The sequence below is a fragment of the Rhamphochromis longiceps genome, linkage group LG23 (assembly GCF_057381845.1).
Source record: "Rhamphochromis longiceps isolate RC_006_pf linkage group LG23, R_longiceps_female_GT1.1, whole genome shotgun sequence".
NCBI classification, from domain to species: Eukaryota; Metazoa; Chordata; class Actinopteri; order Cichliformes; family Cichlidae; genus Rhamphochromis; species Rhamphochromis longiceps.
Window position 1 is genome coordinate 9,928,640 of NC_140578.1, and position 23,534 is coordinate 9,952,173.

At 44.0% G+C, this 23,534-nt stretch overlaps 1 protein-coding gene across 1 annotated transcript; it reads right to left on the reverse strand.

Annotated features, from left to right (window-relative positions):
- Positions 1–3,893: 3,893 nt before the first annotated feature.
- On the reverse strand, positions 3,894–22,957 carry plppr3b (phospholipid phosphatase related 3b). The gene is made up of 8 exons (XM_085399140.1): positions 22,836–22,957; positions 14,521–14,632; positions 13,554–13,739; positions 12,908–13,034; positions 12,621–12,816; positions 12,463–12,520; positions 11,942–12,115; positions 3,894–11,362 (listed from the first exon to the last, which is right to left on the reverse strand). The coding sequence occupies exons 2-8, from the start codon at positions 14,626–14,628 to the stop codon at positions 9,962–9,964; spliced, it is 2,250 nt and encodes a 749-aa protein (XP_085255266.1). The 5' UTR covers positions 14,629–14,632; positions 22,836–22,957; the 3' UTR covers positions 3,894–9,961.
- Positions 22,958–23,534: the final 577 nt, after the last annotated feature.

A 23,534-nucleotide genomic window follows, 5' to 3' on the forward strand; every position in this document is an offset into this window, starting at 1 on the left:
CCTTTTCTTTAAATCTAACCTCTCTTTCTACTCTCCTCTGTCTTTTTTTTCTTATCTTTCTCCATGAGTGAAGTTAGCTTTCTTTTCTCTCCCTGTGAGATACAGAAGCTGGACCTTTAACTAGCAACATAGCTCAGAGTTTGAAAGCATGGATCTATCCATTAGTGCCCAGGCTGCTGCTGCTGGTGATGGTGTGAGGGCCACGCTCCATCATCTCGAACTAGTCTGTTAAACATGATGATGAGTTAGCCGCACTGCCATAGTCACCAAACTCAGCCCAATAGAGCACTTTCGGGATGTGATGAAGTGGAAATTCCCATCATAGGTGTAACAGCTGTGTGATGATGATGTCATGTCAACATGGACCAAAATCTGTGAGGAACATTTCCAGCAGCTTCTTGAATCTGAGCCAATCTGAGTTAATCTGAGTTACAGCAGCTCTGAAGGAAAAAAAAGAGTCCAACCTGGTACTAGCGAGGTGTACTGATGCCTGGTCTCTCTTGGAAATGAGATTTTTAATCTCAATGAGATTTTTTACCTGGATAAATAAGGGACTAATAATGTGGCCAGTGATTCATCAATTTTTCCTGAAATAGACTGAAGATGTGAAATCCTCAAACCTGAGATACTCATTACTCTTGTCATCTTTCATCATCATCCTCAGACATCAGAAACAGGGCAGGTGTTTAACTGTCAGAACGAAAACTCTTTTTAAACTTTATTCTAGGTCAGAAACTCTGAGGTTTCACATCAAAGTTAATTCAAATTTAAATTTTATTTTTCACATACACAATCATACACAGTACGACATGAAGTGAAATCCTTATTGCTGTGCAATTCCCGACCAAATAGAAGAACAAAACTAAAGAAATTAAAATGCAAATCAGCAGAGTGCAGATTGACTGTGAACAGTCAAAAATACAGTAATTGAGATATGTTATTGAAGTGAATTATATGAATTCAGATGAAGCTTCACAATCAGGTGAGATTACCTGGAGGCAAATAGACACAGGAACTGAAAGCTTCAGTCTCCAGATTCATCACAGTCAGTCATGATTAGCAAACCTGATCTAGTTATGCTGCTGTAGACTCTCATCCTCTCTCTGTACCTTTCTGCAGGTGGGCCTCATGGTTTCTGACTCCACCCCTTGTCCTTTACAAAGAGGGTGTCTGCTGTGAGCCGACAGTGTGTAAATGAAGTTTAATTGAATGACATCACAGCATGACTGATCACTGATTGATTCCTCCCTGGACAGAAGCTGTGTTTCCACTGTCAGACTGAAGGGGGCGCCATCTGTCAGCAGAAAACATGATCAGGACACACACACAAACACACACACACATTTTCCCAGTCTCTGTTGCCTTGGTAACACCCTGGCTGCTGGATGGCTTCCAGGAAATGAAGAGTGAGACAAGATGAGTGGGAGGGAGGTGTGTGTGTGTGTGTGTTCATCCTGGTTTGATTCTAGTCGGAATTTTTGAACTGAGGTCCTGCAGAGACAAAATTTGTGATGAACGTCTGTATCCAGCAGGGGCGCCTAAGCCATCCACAGAGAGGTGAGGAAGTGCAAGCAGGGTTGAGCAGGTGGAGATTAGTGTCAGGGTGATTCATGATGGAAGGATAGCAGCAAGACTGAAAGGGAAGGTTTAAAGATGGCGGTGAGACCTGATGTGATGAACAGGATCAGAAATGAGTCCATCAGACAGGCGGCTCAGAGTCAGAAAGACTGAGAGAGGCATGTATGTGCAGAGGAAGGAGGGTGGAGGATGGAGATGGAGCTTCAGGGAGGGGGAGAAGAGGAAGAGTTCAGAGGTTCATGGATGTAGTGAAGGACATGGAGAGGGTCGGTGTGACAGGAGGAGATGGAGACATGAGCGACTATCAGGACTGCTAAAGGAGGGAGTGATGTGTGTGTTTGTGTGTTAGATCTTATCTCAACACCACTGTTGCCATGGAAACTGCATAATGAGCTGAAGGTGCAGGACATTAGGCAGCTTGTTTGTATGTGTGATTGGTTCTGCTATTGATCCTTGAAGCTCTGTGAGACAGATGAGGTCACCTGACTCACCTGAGCGCGGACCTCAGTGTCTCCAGCCTGCTCAATTCTCATGAAGCTGACTGACACCACCTGTAATTCTCCTGTAACCCTGAGGCCCCTCCCTGGGCAACTTAACCACCATCTGCACCCTAACCTGTGTGATCTTAATGTCTCGTATGATGATGTGGGGCAATGCCGGTATTCACCGACACAAATGTAACTGCATGCAATTTTCTAAAAACCAACAGCTTTTAGATTTTAAGAAAATTCCAGGTTTTCCAGGCCGGCCATGACACTGCACTGTGGTGACAGGAAACAGCTGCCACATACAAAGGTTGTATGTGGCAGTTGTGGAGGTTGAGGTTGAACACCCGTGACTCCCCATCAGCAATCTGCCTCAGAAGAGCTAAAACACACTAGCCGTGTCTGGACCTAAACTCCGCTGCAGGTCCATATATCAAACGATCACTATGGCATTACTGAGAGTTGAAAAACTGTCTAAAGTCTTTCATCTTTATTAAAATGATCAGCGTTCTGCTCTACCAGGTGGAACAATTGAGTTTAACATCCAGGCATCCATGAAAACGGAATTTATGACATTTAACGGAGTTAGAAGTTAGCAGGGAGTTAGCTCGCTAGCTTCTATCTAAATACAATATAGCATGTCCTGACTGCGGGGTTTTAGAAACAAATTAAAACGTACAGCTCTGTTATCACTTCCAGCATAAATGAAGACAGAAAACTAAAAAGCAGTGACGTTTGTAGGGTTACTGAAGTTGGGCTAGCTGGTATATAATGATGTGCTACGTGACTGCTAGCGACACAGCTATGTTAGCATAATATAAACAAGCTAACTTTTTTTCCACTCGATAAAAGTTAACGTGAGTGTTCTCGGTGGTCAGGAACAAATGTAATCGCATGGCAGGATGCTGTAAAAGGACCGAACTTCAGCCAGGAGAACAACTGAGATAATCCATCCACAATACGAGGTTAGTCATTCATATACTGCTGCATGGGCTGGGCTGTAGTTACATCCTAAGGTTTTAAAAACTGAGCTTAAATAAATGATTAGCGGTAATAAAAGCCGAGGGAGATCAACAGTGATCACTGACTGTTTTAGGAGCTTTTTGAGATCAAATAGAAGAAAATACATAACATTAAACATGTTAACAACACAAAAGCCATATTAAACGCAGACTACTTTAGGCCCGGAAGTAGGATTCGTCGCGTCATCACTGAACCTACGTCACGTTCTGGGCGGTAACCCACATGCGCGGCCATATTGGAGGCACTCGGAGGTAAACACTGAAATGGATCAATGTCCGAAAGCACAGAAAAGCTCCTCAAAATGCGTTATAGATGCAAAGGCATACAGGAAAGGACTTGGTCCGCAGGAAAGGGCACAATATTTGTTTAAGGTTTATTGGTGGTGGTGCAGATCCATACGAGTTGGCTCCTTTGTCTTGGATCAATGACGACCCGAAAAGTCTTCTGTCTATAACCAGATGGTGTGTGGATGGGTGAGGGAGATGCAGTATCAAGTCATCAGCGACAGATGGCAGTGCTCTGGCCTTGCTGGTCTCTCAGCACTAATTGGTCAGTTTAAGGAAACGCCCCATGAGACCAAAACCTCCAGGAAGCTCAAATGATGGAGAGACTGAGAGAGGATGAAATAGGAAATTAACAAGTTGACAAAGACTCTGAGGGATGTCTTCATCACATCATCTGTGGAAAAGTTAGTGCAACACACAAACGGCTTCATCCTCTGCATACCAGGAAACAACCCGGATTAACAATTATTACTGAGAGCCACGATGGCATCATTGGAAGAAAAGAGGAAGACACAGTGATGAAGAACGAGCTTTAATTGGAACCACAGAGCATGCACCTGAAACAGCTTCTTCAGCTCTTTTTATAGCAGCACTTTATACACTCATATGATGCTTCATGGTTTTACATTCAGATGAGAGCGCGCCGATTTAGAAACATCACATGCAACAACACACGGACACGGGAACAGCAGGACGGACCGCCTCGTATTTACAGACCGATTGTTTCAGGATGTTATTCTTCTGAGCTCCTATTGTCCTCAAACCAACATTTACATGATGGAACGAATCAGCATGCATGATGTCATCAAGCAGCACACAGCTCTTTGATTACACCCCCAAAGCAGAGGGGTGTTTCCTATACACGGCTTTTCAGTCACAAGACATTAGCATGCAAGCCACTGTCTGGGCCTGCCTGAAACTCTGGAAGTGATAAACACAGGTATAGTGCTGCCAGAAGATCACTCCATCACTTTTTTCCAAATGCAAAATAAAATATTCACTGTTAGCTTAATTAGGTGAAATTTAGTCATGGCTTTAAGTGGATCTGAGTGATCGTAGCTCAATTGGTCTGCACAAAAACAAAAACAAAAAAATCAAGAAAAAGCAGCAGTCACAAGCATGATGTCACAAGCATGTGTCCATCGAGTGGACTGATGTCGTCACGGAATAATCAAGTGTAAGGTCAGGTTTTACCGTGAGCTCAGATCAGTGAGAGGAGGTTGAAGGAGGATCAATGTTTGTGACATCAGAGAGAACTCTGTTGATAGGAACAGTGCAAGCTCCATCGAGTGGACTGAGACTCAGGTGGAAACAGCTTTACATGAACAGACCAGGGACATCCCCGAGCTCACGAAGGTGCTGTTACTGTGACATGAGCATAAATATGGGCTCAGTTGTTTCTGCTGGCAGTTATTAAAGTTGATGTTACATATGTTAGGATTCAGACATTAATCTGATCAACACGGTCAGAGCTGCATTTTCACAGACATGTGTGCGGTGTGTATGGCCCTGGGAGAGAAAAAAGCTCTCTCTGTGTGCACACTGCTGAGAAAAGTCACGCAGACACGTTTTAATTACAAACTAATTGTCATGCAGAGCAATGCATAACTGCAGTGTTTCAGCACAAGTGCAGTCATACAGCCATGGAATCTTGAGTTTAATAAATACGCAGCATCACAGGCCATAAAGCTAACATTTATGGACGTAACATGGTTACTATGTAACTCGGGTCGGATCTCACTGTGAATCATGTTCACAGTTTAGGTCAGCAGTTCTGCTCTCCTCTGGATCAATCCTGCCTCCGTCTAAGCTGCAGATGTATTTATAACCCTGACTTTAACTTTACTAAGAAAAATGTCTGAGTGAGAGAAGACACATCAGGGAGGATAGAGCTGCGAGCAGCATGGAAGAAGTGATGAAGACTTCATGTTAGTTAGCCTCCGTGCTGAAACAGCGATAGAAGCAGAAACGTGTGCATCAGGTGCACAGCGGTCATTAAACAGCACTACACCTGTGGTGATGAACCAGCTAAATGATGAGATAAACTTTAAAATGTGAGAGAAAAAACAACCACACCCCTCTGTGGTGACGTGGTTGTATGACATCCAATATATCAGGCAAGTCTTGAGCAATGTGCACATGATATCACACAAGAATCCTGAATAAAACCAAAAGGTTGGTTTTTTTTTTTAAAACCAAATGTATTGCCCTCTGGTGGTCATAAAAGCAGAATGCAACTTTAAAGAGGACATGAAACGTTACACATATAAAGCATAATTTACATACAAAAACTGACAGATGTAAGAAATAAATGCTTAAAGTTAAAAGTTGTTTAGAGCCATCTTCTGTCAGTGATGTCATGTGGTTGCCATTTGTGTTGCCCCTGGCTGCAACAATGAGTTTATGTTAAACTGAGGATATACTGTCCACTTTCACTGTCTGTCTCTTTAGCAGTAAGCGGCTGTTTGCTGTTTGGCTAGCTGCACTCAAATTGGAAAATCCAGCCATTAGCCATAATATTCGGGTTTGTGTGGAGGAGAGCCTGTTTGAGCCAGGTGACAGGTGTTTACTTGACCTACACGAACTGATTTTTCTTCCTCTGACCAAGTGTACCAAGCAGCAGAATCAGCTGATGCGATCAGCGTTAATTTATGCAACAAAATAATTTCTGTTCCCAAAAACATCCAGACAGTTTACAACATAACAGCCCAATACATGCACAACAAAGCACAAATGTAACTTTTTTTTTTTTACTGAAGCACAACTGGGAATACCATCAGCACGTCTGCATCGAAAACAGGTGGATGTGAAAAAAACCCAAGAAAGTGGAGCCTCTGAGGAAGAGATGCCACACTTTTTGGTGACCCTTTGTTTCTTCCTCACATCATCTCACTGACTGGATTACTTCATATTAGAAGTGAGGAAAAGCAAAGCCCAAATACACTACCAGTTAAACGTTTGGACACACCTTATTTAATGTGTTTTCTTTATTTTTATTACTGTTGACACTGTGAGAATCTACAGTGTCAACAGATGGTGGTGGTCATAAAAGCAGAATGCAACTTTAAAGAGGACATGAAACGTTACACATATAAAGCATAATTTACACCACTGAGGCATCAAAACTATGAATAAACACATGGAATTATGTAGTAAACAAAAAAGCGTGAAATAACTCAAAAAATGTTTTATATTTTAGATCCTTCGTAATAGTCCCCCTTTGCTTTGATTACTGCTTTGCACACTCTTGCCATTCTCTTGATGATCTTCATGAGGTAGTCACCTGAAATGGTTTTCCAACAGTCTTGAAAGAGTTCCCAGAGATGCTGAGCACTTGTTGGTTCTTTTGCCTTTACTCTGCAGTCCATCTCATCTCAAACCATCTCCATTGGGTTTAGGTCAGGTGACTGTGGTGTCTGTGCGGGATTTATCAGGGCTCTAATCTGAGGTGCTGTTAACTTGTGATTTCTGAGCCTGGTGACTCGGGTGAATTTATCCTCAGCAGCAGACTCCTTTGTCTTCCTTTCCTGGGGCGGTCCTCATGTGAGCCAGTTTCATCATAGTGCTTGGTGTTTTTTGCGACTGCTCTTGGGGACACTCAAAGTTTTAGCAATTTTCCGGACTGACTGACCTTCAGTTCTTAAAGTAATGATGGACTGTTTCTCTTAGCCGATTGGTTCTTGCCATAATATGAATTCTAACAGTTGTCAAAGAGGGCTGTCAGCTGTATACCAACCTGACTTCTACACAACACAACTGATGGTCCCAAACCCATTAAGAAGGGTGAGACACAAATGAACCCTGACAAGGCACACCTGTGAAGTAAAAACCATTTCAGGTGTCACATCATGAAGCTCATTGAGAGAAGGCCAAGGGTTTGCAGCACTGTCAACAAAGTAAAGGGTGGCTTCTTTGGAAAATCTAAAATATAAAACATTTAAAGTTATTTATCAATTTTGTTTTTGCTACATTTGATGTCTTCAGTATCTACAATGTAGCCAGCTGACTGCATGGCTTGGTACACCCAACCTGATGAGGAAAAGCTGGATTGTGAGACTCCAGCTTGTCACTCTGGTGGCTCAAACAGGCTCTCCTCCACACAGGTCTCGTTTCTAAAGTGCTTTACGAACCCGAATATTAATGCTAATGGATTTTCCCATTTGAGTGCAGCTAGCCAAACAAGTTTCAACAATCAGTTTAACATAAACTCATAGTAACACAACAATTAGTTTTTAGTTTCCTTATTTTCCTCTGCGTTATCAGTTCTGTCCTAACCTAAACTAATGTCTATTACCTGAAACCAACCAACCACATGCTGTCATGTTCCATACTGACAGAAGATGGTGCTAAACATATTTTTAAAACGTTATATTTCATCGCTTATTTCTTAAATCCAGCTTTACAGACAGAGTCACATCTATGTCAGTTTTTGAGAGCAGGTCTCCATGATGGGAATTAGCCTATATATGTGGAACGCTTCATGTTCTCTTTAAGGTATTTCTTGATTCGTCCATGTCTGCTGCAGACAGTGGATTTTAACAGCAAAAAAAATGATCACGATGACCCTAATCCTGTCCTGTCAGAATATGTAATATTTTAAAAATTGTTCTCTTAAATCTCAGCAATCAGGGAACAACAAAAGTCTTTCTACCTCATACAGACTGAAAAGTCTTTTTAGAGATTAAACATCTGCTACAGATTGAATCATTTCATCTGTGGACGAGGCTTAAAAGAAATGGTTAGGGGGTTGGGGTCATAACAGATGAAGACCTCACAGAGTTAAACCAACCTGAATCACAAGGTGACCCTAAGCTGGATAAGAAGCTAAGAAGATGAATGTTTGGATGGCAGAATATGCAGGTTTATCCAAGAAAATAGAAACTTCGATCTGGTATTAAGTGTACGGTTATATATGTCAGTTTAGCTGGTCAAAACACCACAAGTTGTCCATAATTTTGCTCTGAATCACTATCGTTGAGCTAAAAAACTTTTTAGCAACGCTACGTTAATTATAATTGGTGTTTCAGATGTTTCATAGAGATGTTGATTTCTGTGGACAATCAGGACATGCATAATCAATCAAATAAGTAATTTTGTTTAACTGAAACATAAACTTTCTGTAGACAGAAATAAATAACTTTACTGTGAAGCCATGGCTTTAACACCATTTTCCATTCCGATTCTTTGAAGAAACATTTGATTAATATTCACGCACGTAAACCTTCGGCCGTCTTTCGCACTTATAAAGCTCTGAAATAAAATCACCTAGTTTCTTTTTAAACCTAAACGTCTGTGACAAGATTTAATCTCATGTCGGTCCATTAGTAATAAGTACTATCATTCACACACAAAAACAAAACGCTCACAACCTCCACCAATCAGACAGCAGCACACACAAACAAACAAACATGCTGAGAATCACTATAGCAACCAAACCATCACACCAGAGAGGCAAGAAATATACAATCTGAATTCGACTGCCAACATGGCCGCCATCACAGAATCCATAACTGGAGGGGTTGGGTTCTGCTGCTGGGTTCTTATTTGTCGCAGGGTTATGGTTTGTCGCAGGGCTACGGTTTGTTGGAAGGTTAGGGTTTGTTGGAGAGTTCTTGTTTATTGGAAGATTTTTGTTTGTCAGAGGGTTCTTGTTTGTCGCAGGTTTAGGGTTTGTTGCAGGGTTCTTGTTTGATGGAGGGTTAGAGTTTGTCAGCGGGTTCAGGTTTATCAAAGGGTTCTTGTTTGTCGCAGGTTTAGGGTTTGTTGGAGGGTTCTTGTTTGTGACAGGGTTCTTTGTTTGTCGCAGGTTTGTCATAGGGTTCTTGTTTGTTGCAGGGATCTTGTTTGCTGCAGGGTTAGGGTTTGTTCGGGTGTTTCAAAAATTTACTGTTTGAGTTTGTCTCTGTGCTTTGACTTTGAGCTGTTTATTGAATGAGTTCCTTTCTTCTTAGAGGCTCAACACAGTGGACAGCATCTCTTTGGCACAGATGGAGGTGTTCCTTTCTGGATCACAGAACAATTGGGTCAGTCTGTGTCAGTCTAAAGAAGTTTGTGATTGGATTCCTTCAGGATTAATACTGTCCTTTAGCCACAGCCTGAATCCTTTCTAAAGTTAAAGTCACTGAACAGGAAACTGAATGGGTGGAAGAGCAGAGGTACCTCAGCACCATCACTGACCAAAAACAGTGAGATCATCTGATAAATGTGAACAACACCTCTGTCTCTGTTTATAACCACTGAATCCATCCTTCTTGGGATGATTTCTTTGGATAGCAACTTATCTCAAGAATAATAATAATAATAATAATAATAATAATAATAATAATGTCCTCTGTGGTGGGTTCACTTGGAAAAATAAATAGTTGCAATAGCATTGATGTCCTCCTAGACTCTCTGAGAGGTAAGATGTCTTTTTGTGAAGAGAAACTGTCCAAGTGTTGAGCTCCTAAACCTTGAGCTCATCATCTCCTGGGTGGAAACCTCTTCTCACAGCTTGTTGCTTGCATAGCATCACGCTCCTTGTTGCCAACCAGGTTTTATGCTGTTAGTGACCAGTTTCAGAGTAAGGCTTTTATTTTGAAAGGTAACAGGCTAATCTTTGAACCTCCGTCCCTGCAGACTCTTATAATAGTTCTCCTGCTCAGTCTGGTTACGGATCTCTCGCTCCAACAGAACCAGTGCTGTCTTGCGCCTCATGGCCATCTCCCTGCGCTGAGCATCTGATGACATCTCAACCTGCTGGTGAGGTGGGCTTGAGGATATGGTAGGGTCGACAGTGGCGCATGGTGAGGCAGAGCGGCGTGGGTGGAAGCTGCTGCTGCTGCGGCTGGCCGAATCTCCTCGATTCAGGTTAGAGAGGTTGTAGGTTTCTCGTGGGTCTCCCCCATTGGATGCCCCCACCCACTCCCATGGGTTACCATTACCTGATGGGGGCTGGGCCTGGGGAGGAAGCGGGACTTGGACAACAGGATAGTGGGGTGCATGGGCATCCACTGTGATGATACCTGGCCCCTCAAGTGGTTGCTCAAAGGGGTGGCGGTAGTGTGGCGAGTCGGCAGCGGAGGAGATGGCAGAGCAGGTGGATGTGGTTTCGGAGGACTTCTCCCCAGAGGACGAGGACGGCAGGAGGCCCTGCTGCTTGGAGATGGCAATGACTTGCATGAGTCGTGGCTGGTTGGCAGCACCACGCCCGGACGCCTCCCCGGTTGTCTTCTCCCGGATGGCGAGCCACTTGGCTCGGGTTAGGGCGCTTTTTGGAGAAATCGGTGGGGGTCCTGCTTCTGGGATCTGTGGGGGTCTGGGTGTTGCCACAGCTTTGGCCCCCCCTGGAGGTGGAGTGGGGTTGCGACTTGCGTTTGCCCTCCCGGCATGCACTGCAGGCTGGTAGATCGGGGCTTGAGAACCGCCATCGTCAGTCCCCACAGAGCCTACCTCAGAGCCGTCTTCACTGGTTTCGTGCTCTGCCTCGTCCCGAACACCCATACCTCGCATCTCCATCGACTTCTGCTTCCACTCCGACACCAGCTGCTGTGACCGCATAGGGTCCATGGGCACCTGAACAGCCTTCAGACGGCGCTGCACTGGCTGCACTGGCTGGACCGGCTGCACCGCCTCCTCAGAGGCATCGTTGGCCCCCAGTACACCATTTACATTCATGCTAGCTCTTGGTAGCGTGTTGCTGAAGGTCACCATGGTCTCCTTTCCCATGGGGCTTCGGGGAGCCAGCAGCTCTACATCCACACTGGCCCTCTTCAGACTTCCCATTGAGCCCTTCTCCCTCTGCAGGGGCCCCAGGCCATCCAGCCGGTCCATGGGAGCCGGAGCTGCTGCTATCTCATCGTTACTCTCTGAGGCAGAGGCAGGGCCTTTGTTATAGACCGACTCGTGTCCCCGCTCAGTCAGTGCTCGGAGAGGGTCCGCCTTTAGGGGTGGAGGAGGTGGGGGTGGAGTGATGTCATCAGATGATTTGAAGTTGGCGACAGCGTGAAGGGCCTGACGGAGGAGAATAAAATCTTGTGAGTCTTTGGAGAGTCACAAACCTCAAAAATACTCTGAAACCTGATCTAATCGTCAGATCAAACCTCAGAGACCAGCACCAAGATCTGTTACATTATTACCAACCTCTTCAAAAACAACTAAATCTCCCGGTTTCAACAACTGAGTCGGTGTCTTTGGATGATATTCTATTAAATCAGGCTTTGAATTATTTGAAAGTCTTAGCTGTGTTTTTCAGGCTGAATGATTAAAGCTGCCTCAGTGACCTTCTGTCTGTATTTTAGGTGCTGTTCAGATGTTTCTTTGTGCTGGCAGGTTTAATATTCCCTCATATTCAGTTGGATATTCAGCCCATCATCTCTTTGTGAAGCTCCTCGGCTGAAGCTTATTGGCTAAATCAAGATTTGAGTCACTTGGAGCTGCAGAGCTGTTGGTTTTTGATCTACCATCAGCCTCCGGTTTAAGCTGATGCAGTCGCCATGACAACACCAACACAAAGCCATGTCCATGACAACAGCTGCAGACTCTGGAGCTCCATCAGACAGAAACACACACCAGATGTGTCCTTTATCTCACCAGGTAGGCGGCGATGAAGGCTCCAATGAGGAAGCCCACATAGACGTCGATGGGGTGGCTACGATGCTGTGTGATCTGAGTCAGGCCAGTCAGCGCTGCAGCAATGGCAAATGCAAACACCAGCACGGGTTTGAGCAGCTTGGTGCTGTCTGAGATGGTCGAATTAAAGTACATCTGACAGGAAACAGAAGCTAACATCAGAGAATGCCATGATACAGCAAATTCAACACATCTTTATCAAGACAAACAAAACTGAGCAGTACAAGCAGACCTGACACAATTTCCTAAAGACATTTTTTAAAATGTGAACATTGTTTATTCTTATTTATTTTTGTGTAAAATGAATTTATTCTGGGATGGAAAATTTAACTTTAATCCGAGTCTAAAATCAGCTTTTAATTTACATGCGTTAAAAGCAGCATGGCCGACCCAGCATTTCTGGGCTGAACCTGAACTCTGACCACTGGACCCAAAATCACACGAGCTTGTTTCTGTGGGAAGGTTTTCTTTGTCGCACTTACAGAAACATAAACAGCAGCAAACGCTGACAGAGTTGCATGCTGGGAAGGAAACGTCTTTCTGTAAGAAGAGGAAGAAAAAAAAAAACAAAAAAAAACATGCCTCAATGATCAGTCTGAAAACTTCAAACAGCGACACAAACAGGAAGTACGGCAAGCACCTCGCAGCCATGATGGCGTGCTCATCCTGCCCAGAGCAGATGTCTGTGGTGATGTAGGCATTCTTGTCACATGACACACCCGCCAGAGTATAGTTAGGTTTGCAGACAGTGAGGAAGAATGGTGCGTGGTACCCCGTGGACAGCTGGATGATGTCAGTGAGCAGCGCGGTCGCACACAGGCCGAACACGTGCACACCTGCAGGAACACTTTTGACATGTAAGACTGGTGGCAGGTCACAGGGTACAGACAGGTGGATGTTCAGCAGGTTCTGCAGACACAGTCATACCTACGAAACGGACCGTCCTCCTCAGGAAGGAGTTGAAACTGCAGCCGCCAGCGTTGATGCTTCCCTCAGCTCGGCGGAGTTTCAGACGGGACTGCAGGCAGTAGATTGCTCCTTCCACCAGCATAATCTGGGGCACAAAACAAATCCACCTCAGCAGCTTGAAGCAGGACAGGCTGTCCCCACCCACTTTCTACAACCACCAAACATGAAATACTAGTTTATGCACAGGTGGAGATGTACAGGTGAGGAAACCAAAGACACCAAAGACTTCCAAACATCTGAGGTATTTTCATTGTTCGTGAGGTCAGAATGGAGAGTCGGGGTACCCCATCAACCATCCAACCACACACCCACCCATCCACCAGCAACTAATCACTTACCAACTTACAAACACCTATTAAACCACTCAACAGTCATTGGCCAACCACCAATCACCTATCCAACCAAACAACCAACCATCCACCAATCACTCATCCATCGACCAACCCTTCATTCAGCCACTCAAAAACTAAACCACCCACCCATCAATCACATATACCAAGCATCACCTCCAGTCATCTTCTTAGCCTCCAATCCGACTAGGCAAGTGCGCCATCACTAAAAACATATTCCTACATAATCAATAAATTCTAATAAATTATGGTACTGAAGCAGCAGGTCCAGCGAAGGCGAGGCTTAGAAGCATCAACAGTGGGATCAGCTCATCTCCTCCATCCACGTACGGCATACTCAAATCTCTGTCGTGGCACCGGAAACCCACTTGAGCCGGCTTCACCACATCGGTCAGCTCCAGGAAGTACAGCGACACCATAGAAGAAGCCACAATGGGCAGCTGCATGCAGAAAAACAGATAAACATCTGTTAATGGGATCATCTGATCCTTGTCGACACGGCAGGAAGTGCTGCCAAAATGTACCGGTAGCTCTGAGTTTACAGGTAGTGTAAACAGGAAGCAGAATCCTTTCATAGCCTCTGTAAGATAAGCTGACCTCTGTTAGTGAGTGTGTGTGATCGCAAGTTTCAAGTTTGGCTCAGTTTGGCTCAGTCTGGAAATCATGACCATAAACTCATGATGTCAGTGGGGGGTTTTTTTTTCTTTTTCTTTTTTTTTTTCCCCAGAGGTCCCGGCAGACACTGTCTCCCCATACACCTCCACAGGACCTGAGGTCAGCTGTTGCCCCCTGGTGGTCAGTAAAAAGAGTACAAGTGTAAGAGAACTCAGATTTTACGATTCAGACCCAGAAGCTACATCTATGTTTAGACTGTCTGAGGATCTGAAGCATCAGCGTGTGGTCCATGGGCTCTTCAGATGGTCACTGAGGATTTTCATCAAATACTCGAATTATATTGAAAATTATGTTAATTTGTTCAGGGTTTTTTTTGATTCTCTAAATGAAAATAATTTAATAATAATGGATTGCATTTATATAGCGCTTTTCAGGGCCCTCAAAGCGCTTTCCAAACAGTTCATGCAGAACTTTTATTAAATGAGTTGAATTAAAGCGGAAAGTCTGAAATTCACATGCTGTTTGATTTGAAAAATAGCGCGGTGGACCTGACTGTAGGTACGGTCCTCTGTGTCATGTGACCATTTGTTTGTTTGTTGCTCTCACCTCTACGAAGTAGAAACATGGCAGCAGAGTCAGACTGTCCTTTGGAGGTTTCTTCTTCATCTTCTCTGAGGGTGAGGATGTCATCATCATCATCATCATCCTCCTCATCAACCTATACACGGACGCGCACACACACACACAGATTGAAGCATTATTTCCTGATTATGAAAAAACAAACATTTGAGGCTGAACTTGTCAAATCACAACAGAGCTGCAGGAGGGGCGGTTCCACAGACAGTAAAAACATGGGGCACTTTATGTCAGAGGTATTGATGCAGCCAGCAGGCCCGTAAGTCTTAACTGGAGAGAGCCCGCTGATCCTCAACCTTCAGATCCAGACAATCTCGCACATTCCTTCTTCTTATGGTTCCCACGGAAAGAAACTCCACTACGCTCAGGCAGGAACCATAAGTTTAAATACCAAGGGACTACCATAAAGATCTTTTAAAATGTCTGAATTGCGCTTGCTCAAAAAAAGAGCTGCATTCAGCGGTTTAAAATGAGACAAGTATCAGAGAAACGTCAGGTTCCACTCGCTGTACTCGGGCAGGGATAGCTCAGTAGGTAGAGTGGTGGCCCCATGATTGGAAGGTCGGGGGTTTGACTCCACTGAACGGCTACCCTGAGGTACCCCTGAGCAAGGTACCGTCCCTACACACTGCTCCCCGGGTGCTGCACTGGTGGCTGCCCACTGCTTCACTGGGTGAATGGGTTAAATGCAGAGGAACTATTTCCCTATGGGGACTAACACGCACACTTTACTTTACACTGTACCTGGCCCGGTTGTGCGTGACATACAAAAAAGATGTCCCCACCTTCACTCACCTGATAAAGCTCAGAAGATTTTTTTGATCAGAGGTTCAGTAAGGAGTACGACGAGTACGCACATATTCCCATCGTTCATGATAATCAGCCGTACTCAAGATACAGATGATCCCCTTATTGTTGGATTAATCAACATCCTACATGCAGGCGCATACCAGAAAATCCCCACCTTTGTTGTCTTTGACGTGTGTGCAAGAGCATGTACAAATTTGTGTGTGTGTGTGTATATATATATACATATACACACACACACATATATATATATATATACACACACACACACACACACACACACACACACACACACATATATATACACACACACACACACACACACACAGTGGGGCAAAAAAGTATTTAGTCAGCCACTGATTGTGCAAGTTCCCCCACTTAAAATGATGACAGAGGTCAGTAATTTGCACCAGAGGTACACTTCAACTGTGAGAGACAGAATGTGAAAAAAAAAATCCATGAATCCACATGGTAGGATTTGTAAAGAATTTATTCATAAATTAGGGTGGAAAATAAGTATTTGGTCACCTCAAACAAGGAAAATCTCTGGCTCTCACAGACCTGTAATGTCTTCTGTAAGAAGCTTTTCTGTCCCCCACTCGTTACCTGTATGAATGGCACCTGTTTGAACTCATCATCTGTATAAAAGACACCTGTCCACAGCCTCAAACAGTCAGACTCCAAACTCCGCCATGGCCAAGACCAAAGAGCTTTCGAAGGACACCAGGAAAAGTATTGTAGACCTGCACCAGACTGGGAAGAGTGAATCTACAATAGGCAAGCAGCTTGGTGTGAAAAAATCAACTGTGGGAGCAATCATCAGAAAATGGAAGACATACAAGACCACCGATAATCTCCCTCGATCTGGGGCTCCACGCAAGATCTCATCCCGTGGGGTCAAAATGATCATGAGAACGGTGAGCAAAGATCCCAGAACCACACGGGGGGACCTGGCGAATGACCTGCAGAGAGCTGGGACCAAAGTAACAAAGGTCACCATCAGTAACACACTACAACGGCAGGGAATCAAATCCCGCAGTGCCAGACGTGTTCCGCTGCTGAAGCCAGTGCATGTCCAGGCCCGTCTGAAGTTTGCCAGAGAGCACATGGATGATACAGCAGAGGATTGGGAGAATGTCATGTGGTCAGATGAAACCAAAGTAGAACTTTTTGGTATAAACTCAACTCGTCGTGTTTGGAGGAAGAAGAATACTGAGTTGCATCCCAAGAACACCATACCTACTGTGAAGCATGGGGGTGGAAACATCATGCTATGGGGCTGTTTTTCTGCCAAGGGGACAGGACGACTGATCCGTGTTAAGGACAGAATGAATGGGGCCATGTATCGTGAGATTTTGAGCCAAAACCTCCTTCCATCAGTGAGAACTTTGAAGATGAAACGAGGCTGGGTCTTCCAACATGACAATGATCCAAAACACACCGCCCGGGCAACAAAGGAGTGGCTCCGTAAGAAGCATTTGAAAGTCCTGGAGTGGCCTAGCCAGTCTCCCGACCTCAACCCCATAGAAAATCTGTGGCGGGAGTTGAAAGTCCGTGTTGCTCGGCGACAGCCCCAAAACATCACTGCTCTCGAGAAGATCTGCATGGAGGAATGGGCCAAAATACCAGCTACTGTGTGTGCAAACCTGGTAAAGACCTATAGTAAACGTTTGACCTCTGTTATTGCCAACAAAGGTTATGTTACAAAGTATTGAGTTGTATTTTTGTTATTGACCAAATACTTATTTTCCACCCTGATTTACGAATAAATTCTTTACAAATCCTACCATGTGGATTCATGGATTTTTTTTTCACATTCTGTCTCTCACAGTTGAAGTGTACCTCTGGTGCAAATTACTGACCTCTGTCATCATTTTAAGTGGGGGAACTTGCACAATCGGTGGCTGACTAAATACTTTTTTGCCCCACTGTATATATATATACACATATATATATATATACACGTACATATTATGTACATATATACACACACACATATATATATATATATATATACACACACACACACACATATATACACACACACACACACACACACACATATATATGCTCATCTGTTTTATTGCATCGCTCAGCCATCTTATTTTAGTTTCAATCTTCATGTTAATAGTTTCTAACTTGTCACAGAAGGATGGGAGCCTCTCCAGACATAAGTATTAAAAGAATGTCTTACCAGAGGTTTCTGGAAATAATGTTTACTCTGCAGCTTACCTCTAAAACAGCGACAAGTTTAGATTTAGTTTACAGAAGCGCTGAATGATGTTTTGCGCTTTATCCCAATGATCGTTCTTATTAATATTTTCACCTTTTGTAACTTTCTCACTCGGTTAGTCATGGCTAAACATGGTGGACAGTATTGATGCTAAAAGGGCTGCTAGGTTTAAATGGGCCTGATAAAAGAGTCAGACTATTCAGTTGCCTTAAATACTTAAAATGTGAGATGGCATTCCTTCAGGAAATCCACCAACTGAATAAAAATGAAGACTTAAAGAAGGATGGGAGGGCAATATATTTCATTCCAATCTTAATTCTAAGACATGTGGGACGGAATAATAAAAAAAATCAAGTTTACTGCGACCACTGTCATCTCAGATCCACACAGAGGTCTCATAATTGTTGACAGGCTCCTTCACAACACGTCTAGCGTGGTTCTGGTCATGCCACAAACTGGGATGATAAATTTATAGAGAAAATAATCTTGTTAATTCCAGATTTGAACTTGCAGGAATTGATCCTGGGGGAGATTTAAACTGTGTAATAATACTGGATCAATCCAGTCATCAATCTATGAACCTAACAAAAAAGGCTAAGCTGCTTTCAACTTTTATGGAGCAGGTTGGAAGTGTTGACCTGTTTTTTATTCCCACAAGGTACAGTAGGTGTTTTTCTTTCTTCTCCTCATCATGCATCACTCATATGGCAGAATAAACTGTTTCTTTGTTGACCAGTCCCTTGGTACCTAACCAGACAGAAAACTTTCAGCTGGTAGGGGCTTTTGTGAAATGATATCCCTCAAAATTAATGATTTTTTTTTTAGAATTCAATTAAAAATAAAAATAAAATCCGTCCTTCCCTTCTCTGGGAAGCACTAACAGCAGTAATCGGGAATTCTGCTAAAATAAGATGAAAAATACTAAACTGGAGGCGCTCATTAAATCAGTATCCATGGTGGATGGTCAGTACTCCATGGCTGTATCCCAATTGACTGTGTGCACGTTAGCATATGCTACTTCCGGTGCGGAAACTCCTGTGGCGAGCTTTGTTTCCGGTGTCCTATTCGCGCCTGGTTTATGGTCCAAAACAAGTTAAGCAAATGAATGAATCAAGCAGCGATTTACATTTCTATAGATGTCTTGGGCATTTACCCAATGTATCTGTAAATGATGTTCATCGACTTGTTGATATTTTTTCCCCGCACCTCAGGGCAAAAGAGAAAAGGGATTCAAATGTTATATTTCTCAGCTGTCCCTCGTTTATCGCGGGTGTTATGTTCTAAAAATAACCAGCGATAGGTGAAATCAAGTAGCCAATTTTATTTTTTGACGGTGCAAAATGTTTCGTGGACATCGTGGACATACAGTACTGCACTTCAGAGTCACACTGCTAGCGATCGATGCAGCGATTCTGTACTGTACAGGAGAGACGTCACGGAGGAGATCGTCTGCAGCGATCAGGACGCAGGACACAATGTGACGTAAAAAAAAAAAAAAATAAGCATGCAAACTTGCACTAAAAAAAATCTGCGAAACAGCGAGGTGAAAGGTGAACCGCGTTATTAGCGAGGGATCGCTATTTTTAAGGTAAGTCACAACATACTCTTCGTAAATACTAATGTATAGAAACCGTTACCAGCAATCATTCATTTTTTGTGTGGCTTTTTTCACAGTTTAACAAACATGCTGTGTAGGTGTGTACTTGACTAGCTGATCTCGACATAATGGGGGAAACATCTGGTTTGACTATTCTTCACCTATAGTTTGAATGCTGAACATTTGCCTGTTTAAATCATAAGACCAGTCACTATACACAGATGTGCTTCTGAATGTGGACGATGTGTCTTCTGCATGCAGTAATGCAGTTCTGCTTGTGTTGAGTGATGTAAACAACTGATCGATCTAAACTCTTTAAACGTCAAAATTGATCATTCGATTTTTTATGACACAACAGTGGTGAGTGTTCCCACCTTCTGCTTTTTGTAACTTAACGCGATCTTTCCGTTTTCGAGTTTTGGACATGATTTTGGAGTATATCTTTGCAGTAGCAATTGACTGCAAAGTAAAGCTCCCGGAAATGTACAACCCCACATCCGGTCTCAAACCAGGAAGTTAGCATTTTCTCGTGCACAGGGTCAATTCAGGGTCTGCAGCCTTAAAGTACGCAGCCTCAACGATCCTCAAGGACCGCGTACTTAAAGACCGCTAAGGGCGGAAGTGCGAGGCTTGTGAAATGGGACTGTCTAGCCTCCATTGCGCTGCCCAGGTTGCCTAGCAACCATGATACTAACAGCTGGAAACGTTACATACAGCATTGTTTGACAGAAATGAAGGAGAAAATCTTTTTTTCATTTGTTTGTTTGTTTCTACATGAGCTTTGATCATTCTCTGTAAGATTAAGGTCAGCTATTGAACGGCGTATATTTTAAAGTAAAGGCTTTAAAACCAAGTTTGTACAAACGTCACTAATGTCACATAACTTTGCCGACATGTGGCCAACAGTAATGTTTTCATGTTCTTCGTTATTGAACATTTGCACATAAATAAGTGACATAATATTCAGTACTTACTTAAAGTTTACTCTTCGGACGATCCTCGTCCGCCGTTTTTTTCGGCAGAATTATCCACACCCACCGCCGCGCTATGCATTCTGGGATATGTTAGGTCACGAAGTCTACACCGCCACGTCCTTAAAATTCAGGGAAATGAAGGACGCATTTCAGGGCCGCATTTCGAGCAGCCTTTGAATTGGGACAGCCTTCGTCGCGTCGCGGTGACGTAATCGGCCTTGAAATGCAGCCTTTAAGGCTGCAGACCCTGAATTGGGATACAGCCCATCTCTTCTTCCATTGAACCGTTTTAAAACAAGAAGAGCCTCAAACCTGAATTCTGTCTTGATGCCAATAGGGGGCAACAACTGTCAACTTCTTTTGAGGTTTTATAGACATGTGATGTTAGCTTGTTCATCATTTTGTACATGTGACAGCGCAGGATCGCAAAGGGATCGAGATGACCCGGCTGGCATTTGACACATGTTAGCAGCAGCGCCAAGGTGCAGCTTTTATTTTGAAGGTGAGCCCTATCAATTTCCTGTTTTTCCCACAGTTTTCACATCAAGTCATTAGCAAACAAACATGAAAAACTAAAGGTAACCATGACAACCAATGCAGTCACTCTGCAGCTTCTTTGCATCTGATTTTCTTTTATGTTTCCATAGCAACCACTGCTCTTACTTTCAATATGGCTGACAGTTCTTAAGCTATCCAGTTGTTCAGTCTGACGTCACTAGCCGTGTCTGAGTCTAAACTCCGCTGCAGGTCCATATATCAAACGATCACTATGGCATTACTGAGAGTTGAAAAACTGTCTAAAGTCTTTCATCTTTAATAAAATGATCAGCGTTCTGCTCTACCAGGTGGAACAATTGAGTTTAACATCCAGGCATCCATGAAAACGGAATTTATGACATTTAACGGAGTTAGAAGTTAGCAGGGAGTTAGCTCGCTAGCTTCTATCTAAATACAATATAGCATGTCCTGACTGCGGGTTTTGGAAACAAATTAAAACGTACAGCTCTGTTATCACTTCCAGCATAAATGAAGACAGAAAACTAAACAGCAGTGACGTTTGTAGGGTTACTGAAGTTGGGCTAGCTGGTATATGATGTGCTACGTGACCGCTAGCGACACAGCTAAGTTAGCATAATATAAACAAGCTAACTTTTTTTTCCACTCGATAAAAGTTAACGTGAGTGTTCTCGGTGGTCAGGAACAAATGTAATCGCATGGCAGGATGCTGTAAAAGGACCAAACTTCAGCCAGGAGAACAACTGAGATAATCCATCCACAATACGAGGTTAGTCATTCATATACTGCTCCATGGGCTGGGCTGTAGTTACATCCTAAGGTTTTAAAAACTGAGCTTAAATAAATGATTAGCGGTAATAAAAGCCGAGGGAGGTCAACAGTGATCACTGACTGTTTTAGGAGCTTTTTGAGATCAAATAGAAGAAAATACATAACATTAAACATGTTAACAACACAAAAGCCATATTAAACGCAGACTACTTTAGGCCCGGAAGTAAGATTCGTCGCGTCATCACTGAACAACCGGATAGGCATAAGACGTCCTGTGAAAACCCTCCCACCAAATTTGCGCCTGAATGAAATGAGCTAGGTAATTTCAGTCACACTGTTTGAAAATGGAGGATTTTCTGTAGTAGGAAGCTGCACACTGATTGGCTCATGAGTTTTCAATCATAAGTCATTAGACAAGCAGATGCGCCCCATTCCCATGTCCACTTTTTTGCAACAGTGGAAACTGGACTTTAGAAAGTAGTGGGCGACATCCCGGTGTCGCTCACTGGTTTCTAAACCGGTGCCATCCACGTTCCTGGCGGTTCCCGTGACCTTTAAAGAGTTTGACCCACCAATCCTGAGCTAAAGATTCAAACACAACAACACAATGACCAGTCAGCTTAAAGACACTGACTGTCTGTCCTCCTCGTCTGCTCGCCGTTTACAGTCATTGTGAGGTCGTGGACGTGACCTCGCAGACCAGCGGGAGAGCTGCGATCTGGAGGAGAGGAGGAAACTTATCCATACAAATTTCTGATGAAAGAAGCGACTGTTTCTGCCTCTGTGCTGTTGACTGCCAGCAGGGGGCAGTCAACAGCACAGCAGTCAAACTTCAAAAGAAGCTGAAGTTGACTGCTGTCGCCCCCTAGTGGCATGGTGTGGGCGGGGTTAGCGCCTCCCTTACACCTCCACCTCAGAGGTTGGAGTGATAAAATCCCATTCAGGGATCCATTCAAAAAATGAAAGGTTAATGCTTCAGCATGTGGTGCCAGAACTCTGACACACCTGAGTTTACTAGAAGAAGATCACATGACCACAGGAAGCAGCTGGACACCGGCTGCTCGGACCCTCCCCCTCACAACACAGACGCCCTCACACCTGTGTTCAGTCATTTCAGAGAACACCACTGAAAATCAGTCTGAAGACAATCAGCTGCACAAAGGAAGCTCTTCATCATCATCACCCTGACACACGTCACATTAATGCCATTTAACAGCTGACCAATCAGTATACAGAGGTCCTCCACCCACTGATGGAGCCGCGCGGACAGACAGACAGGTGGAGGTGCAGCAGGACCGGAAACTGAACAAAGCAGTCCGGATTTTGCACCTCTGCAGCAAAACACACACACACACACACACACACACACACACACACACAGTATCACCTCTGAACATCCACCCGCTTTGGATCCCGTCAGCAGAACCGGAACCTTGCTACGGCTGAGTCTCAGTCCGGTTCCGGTGGGTTCCGTTTCCTGCAGAACAGCGCAGAGACGTCTGTGTGCGGGAGGAACCTGCTGCGGTGTGTGTGTGTGTGTGTCAGGGTGGGCGGGGCAGAGCGAGCTGTGAAACGTTCCTCGTGCGTGTTGCTGTCAGGTGATCGGAGCCTAAAGGGTTACACTTTGGCGCTGTTTTTAACCCTTCACGCACCTGAAACGTCACAGAGACAAAAACACGTGATTCTGCCTTTTTTTCTAATCGCCTGAAAAAGCAGCTGAATGCAGGCTGTGGCGCCCCCTGCTGGGACAGGAGGGGGGACATGCTTTTCCCCAGAGGAACCCAAGACAGCCACAGACAGGGAACACTGGGAGGGCTGAAGCTCACCTGCAGCAGGTGTTACTGGCTGAACGTTCTTCTGAAGGCTGGTGCTCTTTAGCTCATTCAGAATCATTTCCAGTTTATTAATATTAAATCCTGAATTCAGACACTGTGACCTGAACAGAGAACATTTTACAAATATCCATGTGGATGAAAGAGAGATAAGAATTTTTACCGACAGGCTTCTCTTCATCATTATATGTGATCACACACACAGAATTAAACCATTACTAAATATGTAGTTTTGTACTCAGGAAAAGGCGGTT

Excerpts from the sequence above, each read along its gene's own strand:
- plppr3b (XM_085399140.1), bottom strand. The coding sequence starts at position 14,628 with ATGAGGAGGATGATGATGATGATGATGACATCCTCACCCTCAGAGAAG. Across the intron at positions 13,740-14,520 it reads CATGTTTCTACTTCGTAGAG|CTGCCCATTGTGGCTTCTTC; the intron begins GTGAGAGCAACA and ends TTCTGCATGCAG. Across the intron at positions 11,363-11,941 it reads CCTTCATCGCCGCCTACCTG|GCCCTTCACGCTGTCGCCAA; the intron begins GTGAGATAAAGG and ends CTCCTCCGTCAG.